Consider the following 14,394-nt stretch of genomic DNA (forward strand, 5'->3'; position numbering starts at 1 on the left):
ATGTACCATCACAACGCCTACACGCAATTGCCTGCTTGTTATGGCATTTCTACATTACTAATGGATAATTGTGTCACTATACAAACAGCTCATTAGTTTCTTTTACCATTTGCTTTGCTGGGTCTTGATCATAATACAAAGGCAAACTGTACCTAAACAGCATATAACGCAGTGATATGGGATTATGGGTTATGTTTGTCAACAACTCCACTATAGCAATCTAGGTCTAGCTAGCTACATGACGCAAGTAAAACAATAATAATGTATGTATATGAAAGGGCAGTCTTTTCAAGTGAAGTCTATACCTGCCGCATTCTCAAAGAAGAGCCTTCCACAATTTTGCAGTTCTTAATTCATAAACAGAATAAGTTTGAGGAAGCTTTTCAAAATTTGATTGAAGATTCATTTGGTCCACTGGATAGAATAAAAAGACTTTTCTCCATACATTCTTAGAATAACTGCACAAATGCTAGCCTGCTAGGCTTAGTGATTTTCATTCAATACATAGAAACATAAGCCCTTGTTTGGATTGCATTTTCTTGGATTTTTTGTAAAAAAATTATTGTAATTATTTGATGTATGTGAGGAAAAAAGTAATAGAAAAATGTGATCATGGAAAACGACACAATTTTTCGTGAGAAAATGGCTATTCATTCAAATGGGGCCAAACGCGGTAAAAATACTAATCATTTCAAGTATCTACGTTCTTACCTAGTTGACATATAAAGGGACCAAAATTTTCAAAAAAAAAAAAAAAAAAAACTTAAAAAACCAACATCTAAAATTTGCAACAATACAAACTTTCAGGACGAAAATTGTCTCTCTCAAAACTGAAATGACTAAAATTGCAATTATCCCATCGGTGAGTGTAGCAACCGGAGCCCACGCTGTGAGAAGCGTGCATGCACCTTACGGGTTCTGGGGCTTGGCAAGGCTGTCATCAAACTTTAGTGCAAATTTTCTTTGCTTTCCTTCTTTTGGGAACTCGAAAATTTGATTTTATTGCTTTCCCTTTTTGAGCAGGCCCATCTATCTTACCCCTGTTACGAGGATCCGGAAAGAAAGATTCAATTTAATTTGAAGATAGACGTGGTATATTCTATTACTACTAGAATATGATTTAGATTTGAATGAGCTGCGTTACAAAGGGTGAATGAATGAGAGAGTTAGTTGTCAGTACTATTCTTAAGCAGGTCTGGTTCATGTACATCATCATAATTCCCTGCTTTATGTGCATCATTATCTGGGCAAATTTTGCATTAAATTCCCTGCATCGTTATCATGCAGAATTTGCGACAATTGTATTAAGTAGAGATTACTACTATTACAGTGACTAAATGCACGTATTTATCTGGAAAGATTTCGAATGGCCATAGCGGCTTCCAAACTCTAGAGGGCAGAGGCGAAAAGAAAAAAAATGTTACCAGCAAGATGGAATAAAATGATTGAAAAGATACGCAGGATGACAGGAAAAGTAAAAAGGAAATGAGAAAGAAAGAAAGAGCGGAGTCGGAGAAATCATTATTATGCGGTGACGGCTCAAATTGGCGGACGTATTTCTTCTATTGGTCATTGGTCCCACTCCCACCCTATTAATTATTTTCCGTAATTACCACTTTTCTTTTTACGTAATTACTTCTGCGCCAATACCCAATAATATCCTATAAATAAATACAAAATCGGGTTCACTGCTCGTTTCTTGGCCGAAGTTTTCAGTAGTAGTTTCTTGAATCTTATATTATTCTTGGGAAATTGTCTTCATCATTGAATCCTTAACTCAGAGATGAACGAACCACCAAAATATGCTTATCCTTATCCCTCTCAAGGTACTCCCAATCTTTCTCTCTTTGATCTCATCATCTTCTTTCACCCTGGAGAAAATTAAACCCTGTTTCATTTTTATGATGAACTTCCAGATTTCTTTTTCTTATACGTTTTAAGTATTTATTTGTCATTTTATGGGTTTCCCTGAGACCAAGACCAAGGTTTTTTGTTTCATCGTTAACGCTTGCTTATCTATGATTTGATGTATAGGATATTACCAAGGGCCTCCGGTGATGGCACCCCCACAATATCAATATGCAGCACCTCCACCACCCAGAAGGTCACCTGGTTTTCTCGAGGGATGGTATGCTATATGAAAATTTCCCTTCTTTCTCTTTTTCGTGTTCCCTTTTCTACTAAATCTCTCTTTCTTTCTCTTTTTTCCCCCTCCGTGGGATATGTAAAGATTTAATTGTATAATCTTTGGGGGTTTGGCAGTCTTGCGGCGTTGTGTTGCTGTTGTCTCATTGATGAGTGCTGCTGCGATCCCTCCATCATCTTCGTCAGCTGAGCTGATCCAATTTCTAGTGATGTTAATAATTTCGTGTCATCCTTTTCATGATAACTAGGTAAAAACCAAAACAGGCAGGATGATGATTTCAAGTTGTGTTTTTTTTTTTGGGGTTAGCTAGGTATTACTAAAGTGATGTTTGGTTGGAATCCTCGTGTAGTCTTGGACCCTTTGAAGCCAGCTTTCAGTCCATCATCATGGTTGATGGTTGATGGTTGATGGTTGATGGTTGGATGGATGTGTGGCTGGTGGTGATTCCATTTTAATTTAATTTCAGCGGATTTGACTGCTTATAAATCATCTCTCATTTCCTTCACTCTCTTTTTTTCTTCTTCTTCTTCTTCTTTTTGTCTTTTGAGAGTTCAAAGTTAGGATCCTTTTTCCCTTCTAATTTTCCGCGAGCTACGGTCGGACCATGCGCTGCTGATTAACGTCGTCATTATCTGACCACAATCCCAGATTAGTCGTAATTGACAGCCCACTTACCAACAATACACTGCTGAAATTTGTACCCCGATATGGATTATGGTTTTGCCTCAAATCTTTTCTAACTTTAATTTTCGTTTAAATATTAATCTATGTGAACTAATAATGGTTTCTTTAACGTATGTCAAACATCTCCTGTTGTCCAAAAACAAATCAATAAACGTTTCTTGAATTGAGATAAAACGTTTCTTGGCACGGATGGGCACATTTGCTCTGTCTCATCTCTTGTTTGTTCAAAAAAGAAGAAGACAAATCAAATTTCTCTCTTCAGCTGCAGTTCTTCTTCAAATGCCTCTTTCTTCTAGCACAGCGGGCGTGTGATGTCTGGGCACCGCTGGTCCCTGCTGCCGTTGAATTGCGAATAACATGACAAGAATCATAACGTCTAGATCAGGCTAATTGATAACTCATTCTATATATACTCCATATTCAAAACAGTAAGGAAAGAAATTATCCAGTAGATGAAACCCTCATAATTTTGGGCGTGCGCATTCATGATTTGTGAGGCAAAACACTGTACTAGTATACTATGCCCCGAGCATTATGGAAACAATTAACGGCTCGATCTATGTGTAAAGATGTGCTTGCTTTACAGGTCATTCTTCCACTGAATCTTGATCTTGGAGCTTCCTTCCTAAATCAAGCAAGTACATTGCCAGAAAGTTTTAGGCCTTGTTTTGTTTTCTATGTTAAGGGTCACATCCCACCCTAATTAGACACGGTAAAAGGTAAATGTACAGCAGCAACACCACTCGAAGTTGGTAATTAATTACCGCGAGTATAACGTGCTATCAAAAAAGGACTTGGACAATTCTTGAAGTAAGCTTTGAGCATTATTATGTCTTTGGTCGAGAGAAATCCACGAAGTGTCGATTTTAAATTGATAATTGTGTTTGTGGTCTGTATTGTTATTACCTGGAGCTTCTTATCTTGTAGGTTGACTTGGTTAACATATGTGATAGGAGAATGTAACTTCGGTCAATCAAAGCACTTGACAAATCAACATGTGATAGGCGTTTGAACTTAAGATCAACCTGATAAAGTTCTCCACACTTGATTTTGCTAATTTTATGGACTCCTCAAATTGACCTGACAAAAAGAAGATCAATTCTCACGGACAGACTTAAAGAAGGTTTAACTATGTGATATATCATGGGCACAAAAACTAAATATAGAGACCAAAAATTGGAAAAATCCAGGAATATTTGTTTTGACAGGAAATTTCTTTTTGTTACCAAATCAGTTTTTTTTTTTATATGTTTAACTATATATATATTTATTTTACTTCACATACATAAGTCGTGTTACAAATAAAAATAGAGTATTTATTCTGAAAAAAAATTCAAATAATATGGGTTTGTGGTGCTTCACCTTCTTTGTGATCTGAAATACCCTACTCTCTAACTCTTATCACAACTAGCCCATGGTGACTTTGAACTTGATGGGGGTCACAGCTGTGAATCCGAACCCATTACAACCAGCCCGTGTTGAATGTCAAAAGATGGATCAACACTCTCTTAAGTGCATGCATATTTAATTACCGCCGGCCCATGTAACCAGCCCGCGTTGTTGTTATTGGTTGTTTTTTTTTTTTTTTTTTTTTTTTAATGGGAAGTGCAGTCTGCACAGCCCTTGTTGATTTTACACTTACGGCTCAGTAGGTGTTGAACTAGAATTACCACTTTGTCCTTCAAAAAAGAATTACTACTTTGCAGTATCTGGATTTGGTGCGGAAAAAGCACAAGGAAAATAAACAAATAAAAAGAAACAATTTTAGCGATTTAGCATTGTAAGTGTCAAATTTACACCACTTCTAAATTTAATTGGCAAAATAAAATTATGCAAAATTATTCTCTTCTCTTGAAAAACAAAAAAGCACTTTTCTAATGTTAATATACTCCTATTGCTTAATCTCACCTATAAATCACACTACATTATAATACTCCCAAATTCTCAATGATTGATCACTATAGGTTTGGTTATGCCGATCGATCGAGTAGTACTTTGGTAGTCATCCACAAGGGTGTGGGGTGAGCCAACCCCTTATCAGTAGTTTGCGAGTAACTGGGTCAAAGCTTGACTCGAAATTAGTTTGACTGAATTCGAGCTCAAGCTATTTATTTCGTGTAACGAGTCGAGTTTGAGTATCAATAGTAATTATTTGAGTGTTCGATGAGTTTAATTCGAGTATTTATGTTATTTATATATTCTATATTTTAATTATGTAATGAATATTATGGGTTTGTATTTTAATAATTTTACATGAAGTATGTTTAATAAAAAAAAAGTGATAAATGACAAAATAATTATATGATAAATCTAAAATATAAAAAATTAAAAACAAGAAAAGAAAAACTCGAGTTCGATTTTGATAGGGTCAACAGTTTACTCAATCTCAAATAAATTGACTTGAAATTTAAATTTTATTATATTAAATCGAGTTCGAATTCAAATTAATATACTCATTCGAATTTAAAATCGATTAACACGGATAGCGACCGAATTCAAGCACAGTGTAACTTGAATTCGACTCGGCTTAATAGCACTTTACTCATCTAAGATTACTGAAATACAATCAGATAGATATTGCCGGACTGGTACAGTTGTACATCACCAGGCGTCAGCAGAACCAATCAGAGTTGGCCCCCTCCACGTCACCAAACGACCCCACATGGCGTCAATGCAGCAGGATCTTATATCCTTCCATCCCCAGCCCCCAGGAAATTTTCTTCCGCTTCAAACTCAAATAGGTACTAGAGTATTTATTTCGAAATTTTAAGTTCCCACCCAAACACATCATCCACGCATCACATGACGCCACGCACTCCCCCAGGGTCAATCGCAGCCATTGGCACCACCTGGCACTGTCGGGCAATGCGGGCAAACATCAGAAACATGCAGGCCTTGAGATCAAACTTCAACGGCTGAGATTCTGCCCGATCTGCAGACCTGCAGATCTGGCTGCCTTTAAGAAGCGGTGATCCTCCTCCTGCTTTCTTCGTTCAAGCAAGGAGGGTCATAGAAACCCTCGCCTTTTAATAATTTTTTGCCTTTTTTTTGGTTTAAATATCTTTCCATTTTGATTTTCTGAACACATTTCCCTCCAACAAATTACTAGCTTTCGACTTTCCGGCCAGCGGCGGTTAAAATTTCCGGCTTTCTAGCCATGTGTTCCCGCCATTTTTTGGTCGGAGATTGACCGCCAGGGCGAAATTTCTTGAGCGACCCGTTTGATTTGAAATTCAATCCGCTTATTTTTTTTGGCTCCCGCCTCATATGGCTTCCGCCGTCTTGCCCAGCCGAAATGAGTCCTATTGGGCTGAACGCGAGGTTTGTATGAGGCAATTTCCAAACAACCGCACGAATCATCCCCATTTCTACCCGCGGTTGAATCCTAAACCTCATCCTAACCCTAGCAGGTTTCCAAACCCCATTTTCAACTCAAATTTCAACGTTAGCCGGCAAATCATTGATCTTACAGCTAAAACTGGTCTCCGGCAGCGCAATGAACCATCACCCAGGCCTCCTTTCCTGCCACCTTCGGCGTCGATCAATGATCCGCACTCCTTTAACCGGAGTGCAGATGGGCCTCTTCTATCCAAGGATCCGTTTCACCGAGAGTACGTGACATTCAAAGCGTCATCGTACTCGAAAAGAGAGCTGAAAGAGCTGAAAAATCGACTAATCTCCGACCTCGAACGGGTTCGGACCCTATTGACCCGAATACAGACCCGGGAGCTTGAGTTTAGACCCGGTTTTTGTAGGGCCCTATTCAGGCCGCCTGCTGTAGAAACAAATCACATACCAGTGAACCTTACATCAGATGAGAAGCAGAACCAAAAGAACCGGGCATCCGGGTCAGTGACCCGAAAGGGTAAGGGCAAAAAGAACCAAAAACTTTCGGGGCAAAAAAGGGCTCTTGCTTTAGGTGATGCTCGAGAAACAAAGCGGCCGTTTGTGATCCCAACTTCATCAGAGGCCGAGAAGGCGTCGGAAACGGTGATGAAGAAATGTAAGCAGATTTTGATGACACTTATGAAGCAAAAGCACAGTTGGGTTTTTAATAAGCCCGTTGATGTTGTTCGTCTAAGGCTTCATGATTACTTCAAAGTCATAAAGCATCCAATGGATCTTGGGACTATCAAGTCTAATTTCAACAAAAGGGTGTACAAATCACCCCTTGAATTTGCTACGGATGTAAGGCTGACTTTTAACAATGCCATGAGATATAACCCCAAAGGGCAAGATGTCCACGCAATGGCGGAGTCTATGCTTTGGAGTTTTGAAGAAATGTTTGAGCCCGTGTATCAGGAGTATGAAACCGGACATCGAAAACTGGCTGCTGAGAAGATGAACGAAATTACCAACTGGGTTCAGCTGGAACCGGTGATTGCGATGCCACAACCGATATTGTTGAGTTCGCCTTCATGTCAGAATGAGCAGATTCTGTTGTCTCCTGGATTGCAGAGTACAAGCGGGAAATTGCCAAACCCAAAAGCCAAGGATTCGAACAAGAGGCAAATGAGCAATGAGGAGAAGTCTAACTTGGGGTTGAATTTGCAGAATATGCCGCAGGAGAAGATGGAGCGCGTGGTGCAGATTGTCAGGAAGAGGAATCCTCATTTGGTGCCGGACGGAGATGAGATTGAACTTGATTTTGAGGTTCTTGACGATGACACTCTTTGGGATTTGGATAGGTTCGTGAGTAATCACAAGAAAGCTCTGAGCAAGATGAAAAGGCAAGAACTCGTTGACGGTGCCAATTTGATCGAAGAAGGACCCAAGGTAACGAATAAATGCCATAAGTTTGATATAATAAAGATTTTGACTTGTTTTAATTGGCTGATAATTCTTTAGTTATGGTAACAGTCTCCAGTTAGTGAGCCTTGTGAGGTGGATGTTGAACAGAACAACAAAGAAGATGCAGGGGAAGAGGATGTTGATATTGGAGAGGACATTCCAGCATTTGACTTTCCCCCTGTGGAGATTGAGAAGGATGTGGAGGTTGAGAAGGGTAATGCTGCTGCCTCCGTTCTGGAGGTTGAGATTGAGGACTGTGCTGGAGCTAATGGTGGATCCCGCAGCTCTAGTGGCGCAAGTTCTAGTAGTGATGATTCTTCTTCTGATGGTATTCTATTCTGCATTTATGTTTTTCTTTTGGCATATATAGTCCACAGAGACTGATGTTGGTGTTTGATACAATGTGTAGATTCAGATTCAGATTCTGGTAGTTCTTCAGGGAGTGATGATTCTGACGAGGATAGTGTACAGTCGCCTTATGTTGAAGCAAAAGGAGTCCCTGCAGCTTAATTCTGTTAATGGGTATGTGAAGATTTCAAGTAACAATTAATGGAAAAGTGAATGGAATTGAGAGGGTTTGAAGTGTTGGCGTTCTATCTTTGTTGGCTCCCCTTTTTTTTTTTTTCATTTCTGGGTTTGTGCATTTTGGTAATGGAGGAGAATTAAGGTAACTGTGGTTCTGGCTTTGGCATTGCTTGGCTCAAGCTGTAGCATTTTGTAAAAAGGATGGCCAGAATGTTACTTTAGGTTAGGATAACCGAGACATTAGTTAGACGTGACTGAATTAGGGTGTTACAGCGGAGGGGTATAGTCAGAGAAGTTGGGAAGAACTGAACGGTAGAAAGATAGCAGTAGCATTACTGAGTTTGGTAAAACTCTTTTTGATTTCTATACTGAATCACCACACGATTTTTAGTGGTGGAGCAGCAAAAGCAGTAAACATGTACAGGGAGTAGTGTACTCTGACTGGAAATATGCAAATGTAGTTCTCTCTTCAAAGATCTTACAGAAGAACCCTTTTGGCTTCCTTGAATTCTAATTAGCTGTTTTTAATAGCGTTCCAAACTCGTACTTAAATGAAATGAATGCCTTAAACGAGTAGTTTTCTTAAATTGGAACTGTTTGCAATCTCATGATTCAGAATCCAGAAATTATCAAGTCTAGTCTGCTTCTGTGCAAATATTGTTCAGGATGCTGTGTTACACACATGCTTGAATCTTTATCTTGATTAATTATGGTTTCCCTGAGTCAAAGAAGGAAGTCATGAAAGCAAAATGATACAAACATGTTGAGTATCCATATATTTCAAATGTGATGCATGGTATATGTTGGTGACTTTTTAAGTTGAGATACCTCAATAAGAATGTTTAGCTTTGCTCGAATTGTAATCCTTGGCTTCACAAGCAATTGAAGCTTAACCCAACAGTATTCCCTGTCAAGAATTTGTTATTACGTGTTAAAAGTACGCAAGTGAGAGTAAAACATATTATAGTATTATTCTTATTACAGGAGGACAGAAGGCAAAAAAAAAAAAAAAAAAAAAAAGTCGGGGGGGAGGGGGGTGGGGAGCATGAAGGAAATCCAGAACTGCAGATCAGAATTCAACCGGCAACTTTGCACAACTCCGATAGCCACCAACAAAAAGGAAATGCCAAGAAGCACGATGGCCAGCAAGCATGGGCAAGACGTTAAGAGATTCAAGTTGCCATTGATCTACCTTAAATTTTTCATTCAATGGAGAAAAAGGTAGATCAAAGGTACTACTGTCTTGCCACCCAGTTCTCTTCAGCTAAGAAGGGGGGGGGGGGGTTAAGGGTTAGGTTATTAGTTCGTGGCCTCAAGAGTTGTCGGCTTTTGAGGGCTTTTGAGGTTTATCTGGGATTAAGGGTTAGTAATTTAATTCTGAATTTTTCGTTGAAAGTTCTCTTCAGCTAAAGACAGGCAGTTGGATGGGCCATTAAGCCAATTGACGTCCTTCGGCGAGTCTCTTCAAAGAGAAGACACTAATGACAACAATCTCAATTTACATCTATTCCAAATTCATTCGTTTACAGGCATAATCCAATCAATAAAAGCCAACGCGAGTACCCAATCTTTTCAGACAATTCTGATCACCCCATCAATGAACAGAAACGCAGCAACTTCCACTCCTCCAGTTATCTTATTTCAAGGGGTCCAGTATGTGGTAAGAAACATCTAATGCGTAAAACATGATATGACTGAGAAATAAGAGCACCGCACCGCAAACCTGAACTAAACAAAACTCATTTAATAACCAGGACAAGCAACGCCAACTTCAGTTGGGGCTTAACCTACACAATAAAGAGATTGCAAAAACTGCTGTACTTCCTTTAATGAATCTAAAGCACAATACAGAGAGCTAGCTACTTAAGATCAATTGGGGAGGTACATGATGAACTAGCTAGCTGATCACTGTAAAGATAGAAGGAATGAATTGCGAGAGCATGAGAAAAGCGAGCTCTTCAGAAGCAGTCATTCGCAAGCGATGCCATAAATTTTCGCAAGTCTAACTTCCAATGCCAATATGAAAGCTCCTAAAAAAGTTGGTCATAAATTTTCATATTTCACAATGATCCCCTCCACCTTCTGAAAATACATGATGAACGTCCAGGGCATCAGGAACTTATTTCTCCATTACGAAGTCGAAGTACTCTGGAAACCAAACAACACTACCATGTTTGTACTCTTTCCTGAACTATGTCACTCTGATGTTGAAATTCTGCAATTGACTTTGACATTATACTACAACACTTCATCCCCTGCAAAGCTCATCCAGTATATAGACTTCCTAGTTTCAAAGTTGCATTACATCAAATTCTTCATCCCCTGCGTGGTTGCCTGTATCGCATTAGGACCCACAACTTAATTTGGTCCCACGGCGTCAAAGAAAACTTGGCGAAAGAAATAAAGGTAACAGGCGAGTCTTGCACACTGGTGCAGGACAGAAGACTGGTGCAGAAGGATTTTCTTAGAGAGAGCCAAAAGTGCTGGGGAGAGCTAATGCTGCAGCTAAGAACCCGTCATTAAATGGTGGTGATCTGAAAACCGGTCTTGATAAAACTTTTGCCATGTCTTCCTTTAATAAACTCCTCATACCAAGATGCGGAGGAAACTTTTTGTTCCAAGATAATCCATTCTCTGTTTTTGTTAATTGCCCTCTTTAGTAATTTCAAACTCAAAACAGGATTTTAGGGCAGTCAGCTCTCCAGAAGTGTTGCCACTCGATTTATGCTTTATTTTGGTCTTACCAAAATAAATTTAAATAAGAATAATGCTTCTTTAACGTCTGTTAACATCTTTTCAAACCTTTCTTTATCCACTATGGAGTTGCAGAAAGGAATTATCTCGGATGCTGTTATGACCATCTGTGTATTCCACGTAAGAAACAATCAGAAGCTAGTCGGGTCGAATGATTTCTTCAATTGTGAAAACATACTGTTCAATCTCAAGACCCAAATGGTCACGTCAATATCATTTAATGCAGAAGAGTTTAAAGGAATGTTCCCAACACCTGGCAAACTGAAAATAGAGACTGGTGAATGGGAAGCGCTCGTTCACATACTCACACAGTTAACATTACATCAAGATCAGGTTCAAAACCCCATCTGATTATGATAACAAAAAGTTTTCACCTTTTACTTTCACTGTAACCCTCCTATTCTCTCTCTCTCTCTAATTTAGAGCTCGCTTTGGGATCACAATTTCTCAAACTCAGCAAGACTCACTTTTTATCCAATTCTTTCACCAGACTCTGAAATGAAGCTTTCATTGACCCTATTTCAATCAAATTAAGTTTTTAAGTTCGTTAAGTGGTGGGGTGTCCATAGGTGGTGAAACACTTCTAGCGCTGCATCACCTGGTCCAGTTTCTTCACAGGAACTAAAGTACGGGACCCTGTGAAGACCATAACAGAGGCTTCTATTATTACCAAGTATAATTGTACATTTGCACACACAACTATAAATCCTTATCCAGAGAAGGTGTCCGAGGTAAGATTCCCACAATTTCTTGAGAAGTGTGCATATAATTAACTTTGATCATCCATCTTCAAGTTGAATTAATTGGGATTGTAAATTGCAGTTTGCAGTCACATCTGCTGTTGCAGAGGGCCCTGAAAACCAGGCATACAACTCTTTGTGCGTAAGAATTATATATAGACACCCAAGGACTAACGCTCAACCATCCAGAGCATTTTCTCGAAACCCTCTAGAAGGAAATTTCTTCAATTCATTGAGATGAAGTAGGATCACTTGTATAATCACAATAAGTCTGGAAGGACAAAAACTGCCTCTAAATCAATTGGCTAAGTGTACATATTATCCAAGTTACTGGTCTTTCAGTATATTGTTGCTTCCATCAGCCAAAAGAGTAGTACAAGAACTCATTCATGCTCTCAGAAAACCTTTGATAGTTTGGTTCTGCATTCAGGAAACACTTTATTTGTCTTCATAAACAAAGGCGTTTTGGCACTTAATAGCTGCATAGGAGGGCCAAATGCCTCTAATGAAAACTGACTAGCAAAAAGTAAGTAGGCAACAGCATTCCCTAGCGCATTCAGAGAGTGGCTAATTAAACCATCTGAAGAGTGGACGGTCAAGGGATTCTTAGCTTTGACAGAATGATCTCCACTCCTTGGGTGGTACTTGACCAGCTATTTTCCTGACTGACTGTTATCTTTGACTCTTTAACTCATTATTTTGCACAATATGTGCTAGGCTGAGCATTATGCTCCCTTAAGACTATCTCTAGTCCAAAGAACATTCAAAGACCTGCTAACATGGAATACTAACAAGTGATAGATAGTAACTCTAACCGGGGATGTTATACTTGCTAAATATGCTAGTGTGCCAATCCATGACCAAATCTAGCAACAAAGCTAAGCAAACCGCATTTGGAACTGGCTAGATATTGTAAAGATACTACACTTAGCAGCCAGGGAAAAACTGTTTAATCTCCAGTTTTACGGGTAACAAATTGGTTTTCTTCAGGCGGTCCCTTAAATTGTGCACCAAATGCTAAACTTAAAAACTTCAAGTTGCAAGCCATTTACAAATCTATTCTATTCCAAATTCAGCCTGTTCTTAGTCTATGCTTATCCTAATTTACACTGCAATTTTCTACTTCTAATCTGAATTACCCAGTAAATCAAAGATATCATTTTTGTCTAAGTTTTTCAATGATTCCGTTCATGTCGAATGTGGCTTTATAGGTTGCAGAAAAGAGGATGAAATTAAAACAGCAAAGTTAGCACCAACTAACACGACGAAATTCCTAGCACTCCATGAATTTGCCTTTGAGACATATTCAAGCACAGTCCATTAGATTCCAGTTAAAATCACAGGCTAGAGGTGCAGTAGAAAATGCTATGACTTCAGCTGGTTCATGGTTGTGCAGGGCAATTTCTAATAGGTATTTGTTCAGATGAACAAACTAGAAAATCAAGCTTTGGGAGCAGAAAATCTCACATGAATCATAAAATGCATGTGCTGATAGATAAAAGCCGAATAGCAAATTTTAATTGCTACAAGAAAAAAGAAGAGAAAAATCCTACCATTTTTGTTGGGTTGTACTCTTCAAGGACAAAGAGGACACCGGTAACGCGACGCTTGAAGACTACCTGAACCAAAATTACCCATCATTTTCTAGCTCAGAAACAGAAGAAAAACTGAGCGAGGAATCAAGGATTGAACCTGCAAGCACGAGAGTTCTTTTCATCACATCTGAACATAATCAACAAGTTCAGATAGAGATGCGCTGAGAAAAAGGAATCCCATATCTACCATAAGTTAGATAGAGCTGAAAAGGAGATCCAAGATTGCAGTTTGACTGCTTTAACAAGTTAACTACATCTATTTCAACACTAACAGTATAGTCTTGGAACATGTTCACACTGTTTAAGATAAACCCCCTCTGTTTCTAGGACAGAATATAAGGTGGGTATTAATGAGAAAGCTTAATGACAGCTGTTTTCTTCTATGAGATCCAAATCACAGATTTTTGAGGAAGCGCACATCCACAAGAAGGGTCACTTTGTGGGAGCAAATATACGTATGCAGGTGGGAAAGTGGATTCTGATGGATGGCTCACACTTTCACCAAACAAAACAAAAAGAGAAGATGCAGGGGTCCATGGCCTTGAAATCTCCTCATCTTTAGTTTAAATCATAGAGAAGTTTATTTTTGTACTGAGGCAATGAATAATATGTTATTGGAGCATGCTTATTACATCAAGGCATTGATTAGATTCTGGTGCGAGCAAATGTAGGATTGAGTTGGGATCAAAAGCTACGCCCGGGAAATTCAAGATAAAAGTAGAGAAGCTCCCAAAAGCATAACGTAAACGACCCACTTGCTACGTACTCCGGACACTCAGGGCTGCTTTTGTAGTTATCATGGGGGAGGATGGGAATCCATCTAGCCGGCTAGTGCACAATGAATTATAGTTCACTTGGGCCAAAACAGAGAACATACTTTGCCAAGTTGAATTCCCACAGAAGTACTATATCACACCATATATGTTACGTTACAACATACGTTGAAATCATCCCTTCATCTCCCTTTCTAAATTTCACTTCTTCTGGGTTAAAAAAACAAATCATAATATACCTCTAAAAAGCGAATGCAAGTCAATCAAACATAAATTTCAACCATGCAAAAATGGGTTGGATGCAATCACAAATCAAGTTGGATTCACCAGTCACATTCTTCTTTTTTTTTTTTTTTTTTTTCCTTTTGCTTTTATTTAAGGAAATC

The 14,394-nt window shown here is 38.9% G+C and overlaps 1 protein-coding gene and 2 long non-coding RNA genes across 7 annotated transcripts; 2 read left to right on the top strand and 1 right to left on the bottom strand.

The window, feature by feature from the left end:
- Positions 1-1,668: 1,668 nt before the first annotated feature.
- On the top strand, positions 1,669-2,651 carry LOC113706387 (uncharacterized). The gene is made up of 3 exons (XR_003452001.2): positions 1,669-1,826; positions 2,035-2,128; positions 2,263-2,651. It is a non-coding gene; the product is annotated as an uncharacterized lncRNA (long non-coding RNA).
- Positions 2,652-5,600: 2,949 nt separating this feature from the next.
- On the top strand, positions 5,601-8,654 carry LOC113706725 (transcription factor GTE7-like). 3 transcript variants are annotated; one of them, XR_003452083.2, is made up of 3 exons: positions 5,601-7,606; positions 7,679-7,949; positions 8,031-8,654. XR_003452083.2 is itself a non-coding variant. In XM_072058720.1 (3 exons), the coding sequence occupies exons 1-3, from the start codon at positions 6,098-6,100 to the stop codon at positions 8,129-8,131; spliced, it is 1,863 nt and encodes a 620-aa protein (XP_071914821.1). In that variant the 5' UTR covers positions 5,603-6,097; the 3' UTR covers positions 8,132-8,654. The 3 variants fall into 3 exon arrangements, 2 of the variants coding, with proteins under 2 accessions (XP_071914821.1, XP_027084479.1); XM_072058720.1 differs by having other exon boundaries at positions 5,603-7,606; positions 7,691-7,949; positions 8,037-8,654; XM_027228678.2 differs by having other exon boundaries at positions 5,610-7,606; positions 7,691-7,949.
- Positions 8,655-8,829: 175 nt separating this feature from the next.
- LOC113706726 (uncharacterized) lies at positions 8,830-14,225 on the bottom strand. 3 transcript variants are annotated; one of them, XR_003452084.2, is made up of 3 exons: positions 13,333-14,213; positions 13,194-13,259; positions 8,830-9,053 (listed from the first exon to the last, which is right to left on the bottom strand). It is a non-coding gene; the product is annotated as an uncharacterized lncRNA (long non-coding RNA). The 3 variants fall into 3 exon arrangements; XR_003452085.2 differs by lacking the exon at positions 8,830-9,053 and adding an exon at positions 9,876-11,536 and having other exon boundaries at positions 13,333-14,225; XR_011818188.1 differs by lacking the exon at positions 8,830-9,053 and adding an exon at positions 9,876-12,060 and having other exon boundaries at positions 13,333-14,224.
- Positions 14,226-14,394: the final 169 nt, after the last annotated feature.

The sequence above is a fragment of the Coffea arabica genome, chromosome 7e, assembly GCF_036785885.1.
Source record: "Coffea arabica cultivar ET-39 chromosome 7e, Coffea Arabica ET-39 HiFi, whole genome shotgun sequence".
NCBI lineage: Eukaryota > Viridiplantae > Streptophyta > Magnoliopsida > Gentianales > Rubiaceae > Coffea > Coffea arabica.

Coding starts and splice junctions, on each gene's coding strand:
- LOC113706725 (XM_027228678.2), top strand. CDS start 6,098: ATGGCTTCCGCCGTCTTGCCCAGCCGAAATGAGTCCTATTGGGCTGAA. Junction 7,607..7,690: donor TGATCGAAGAAGGACCCAAG/GTAACGAATAAA, acceptor TTATGGTAACAG/TCTCCAGTTAGTGAGCCTTG. Junction 7,950..8,030: donor TGATGATTCTTCTTCTGATG/GTATTCTATTCT, acceptor TACAATGTGTAG/ATTCAGATTCAGATTCTGGT.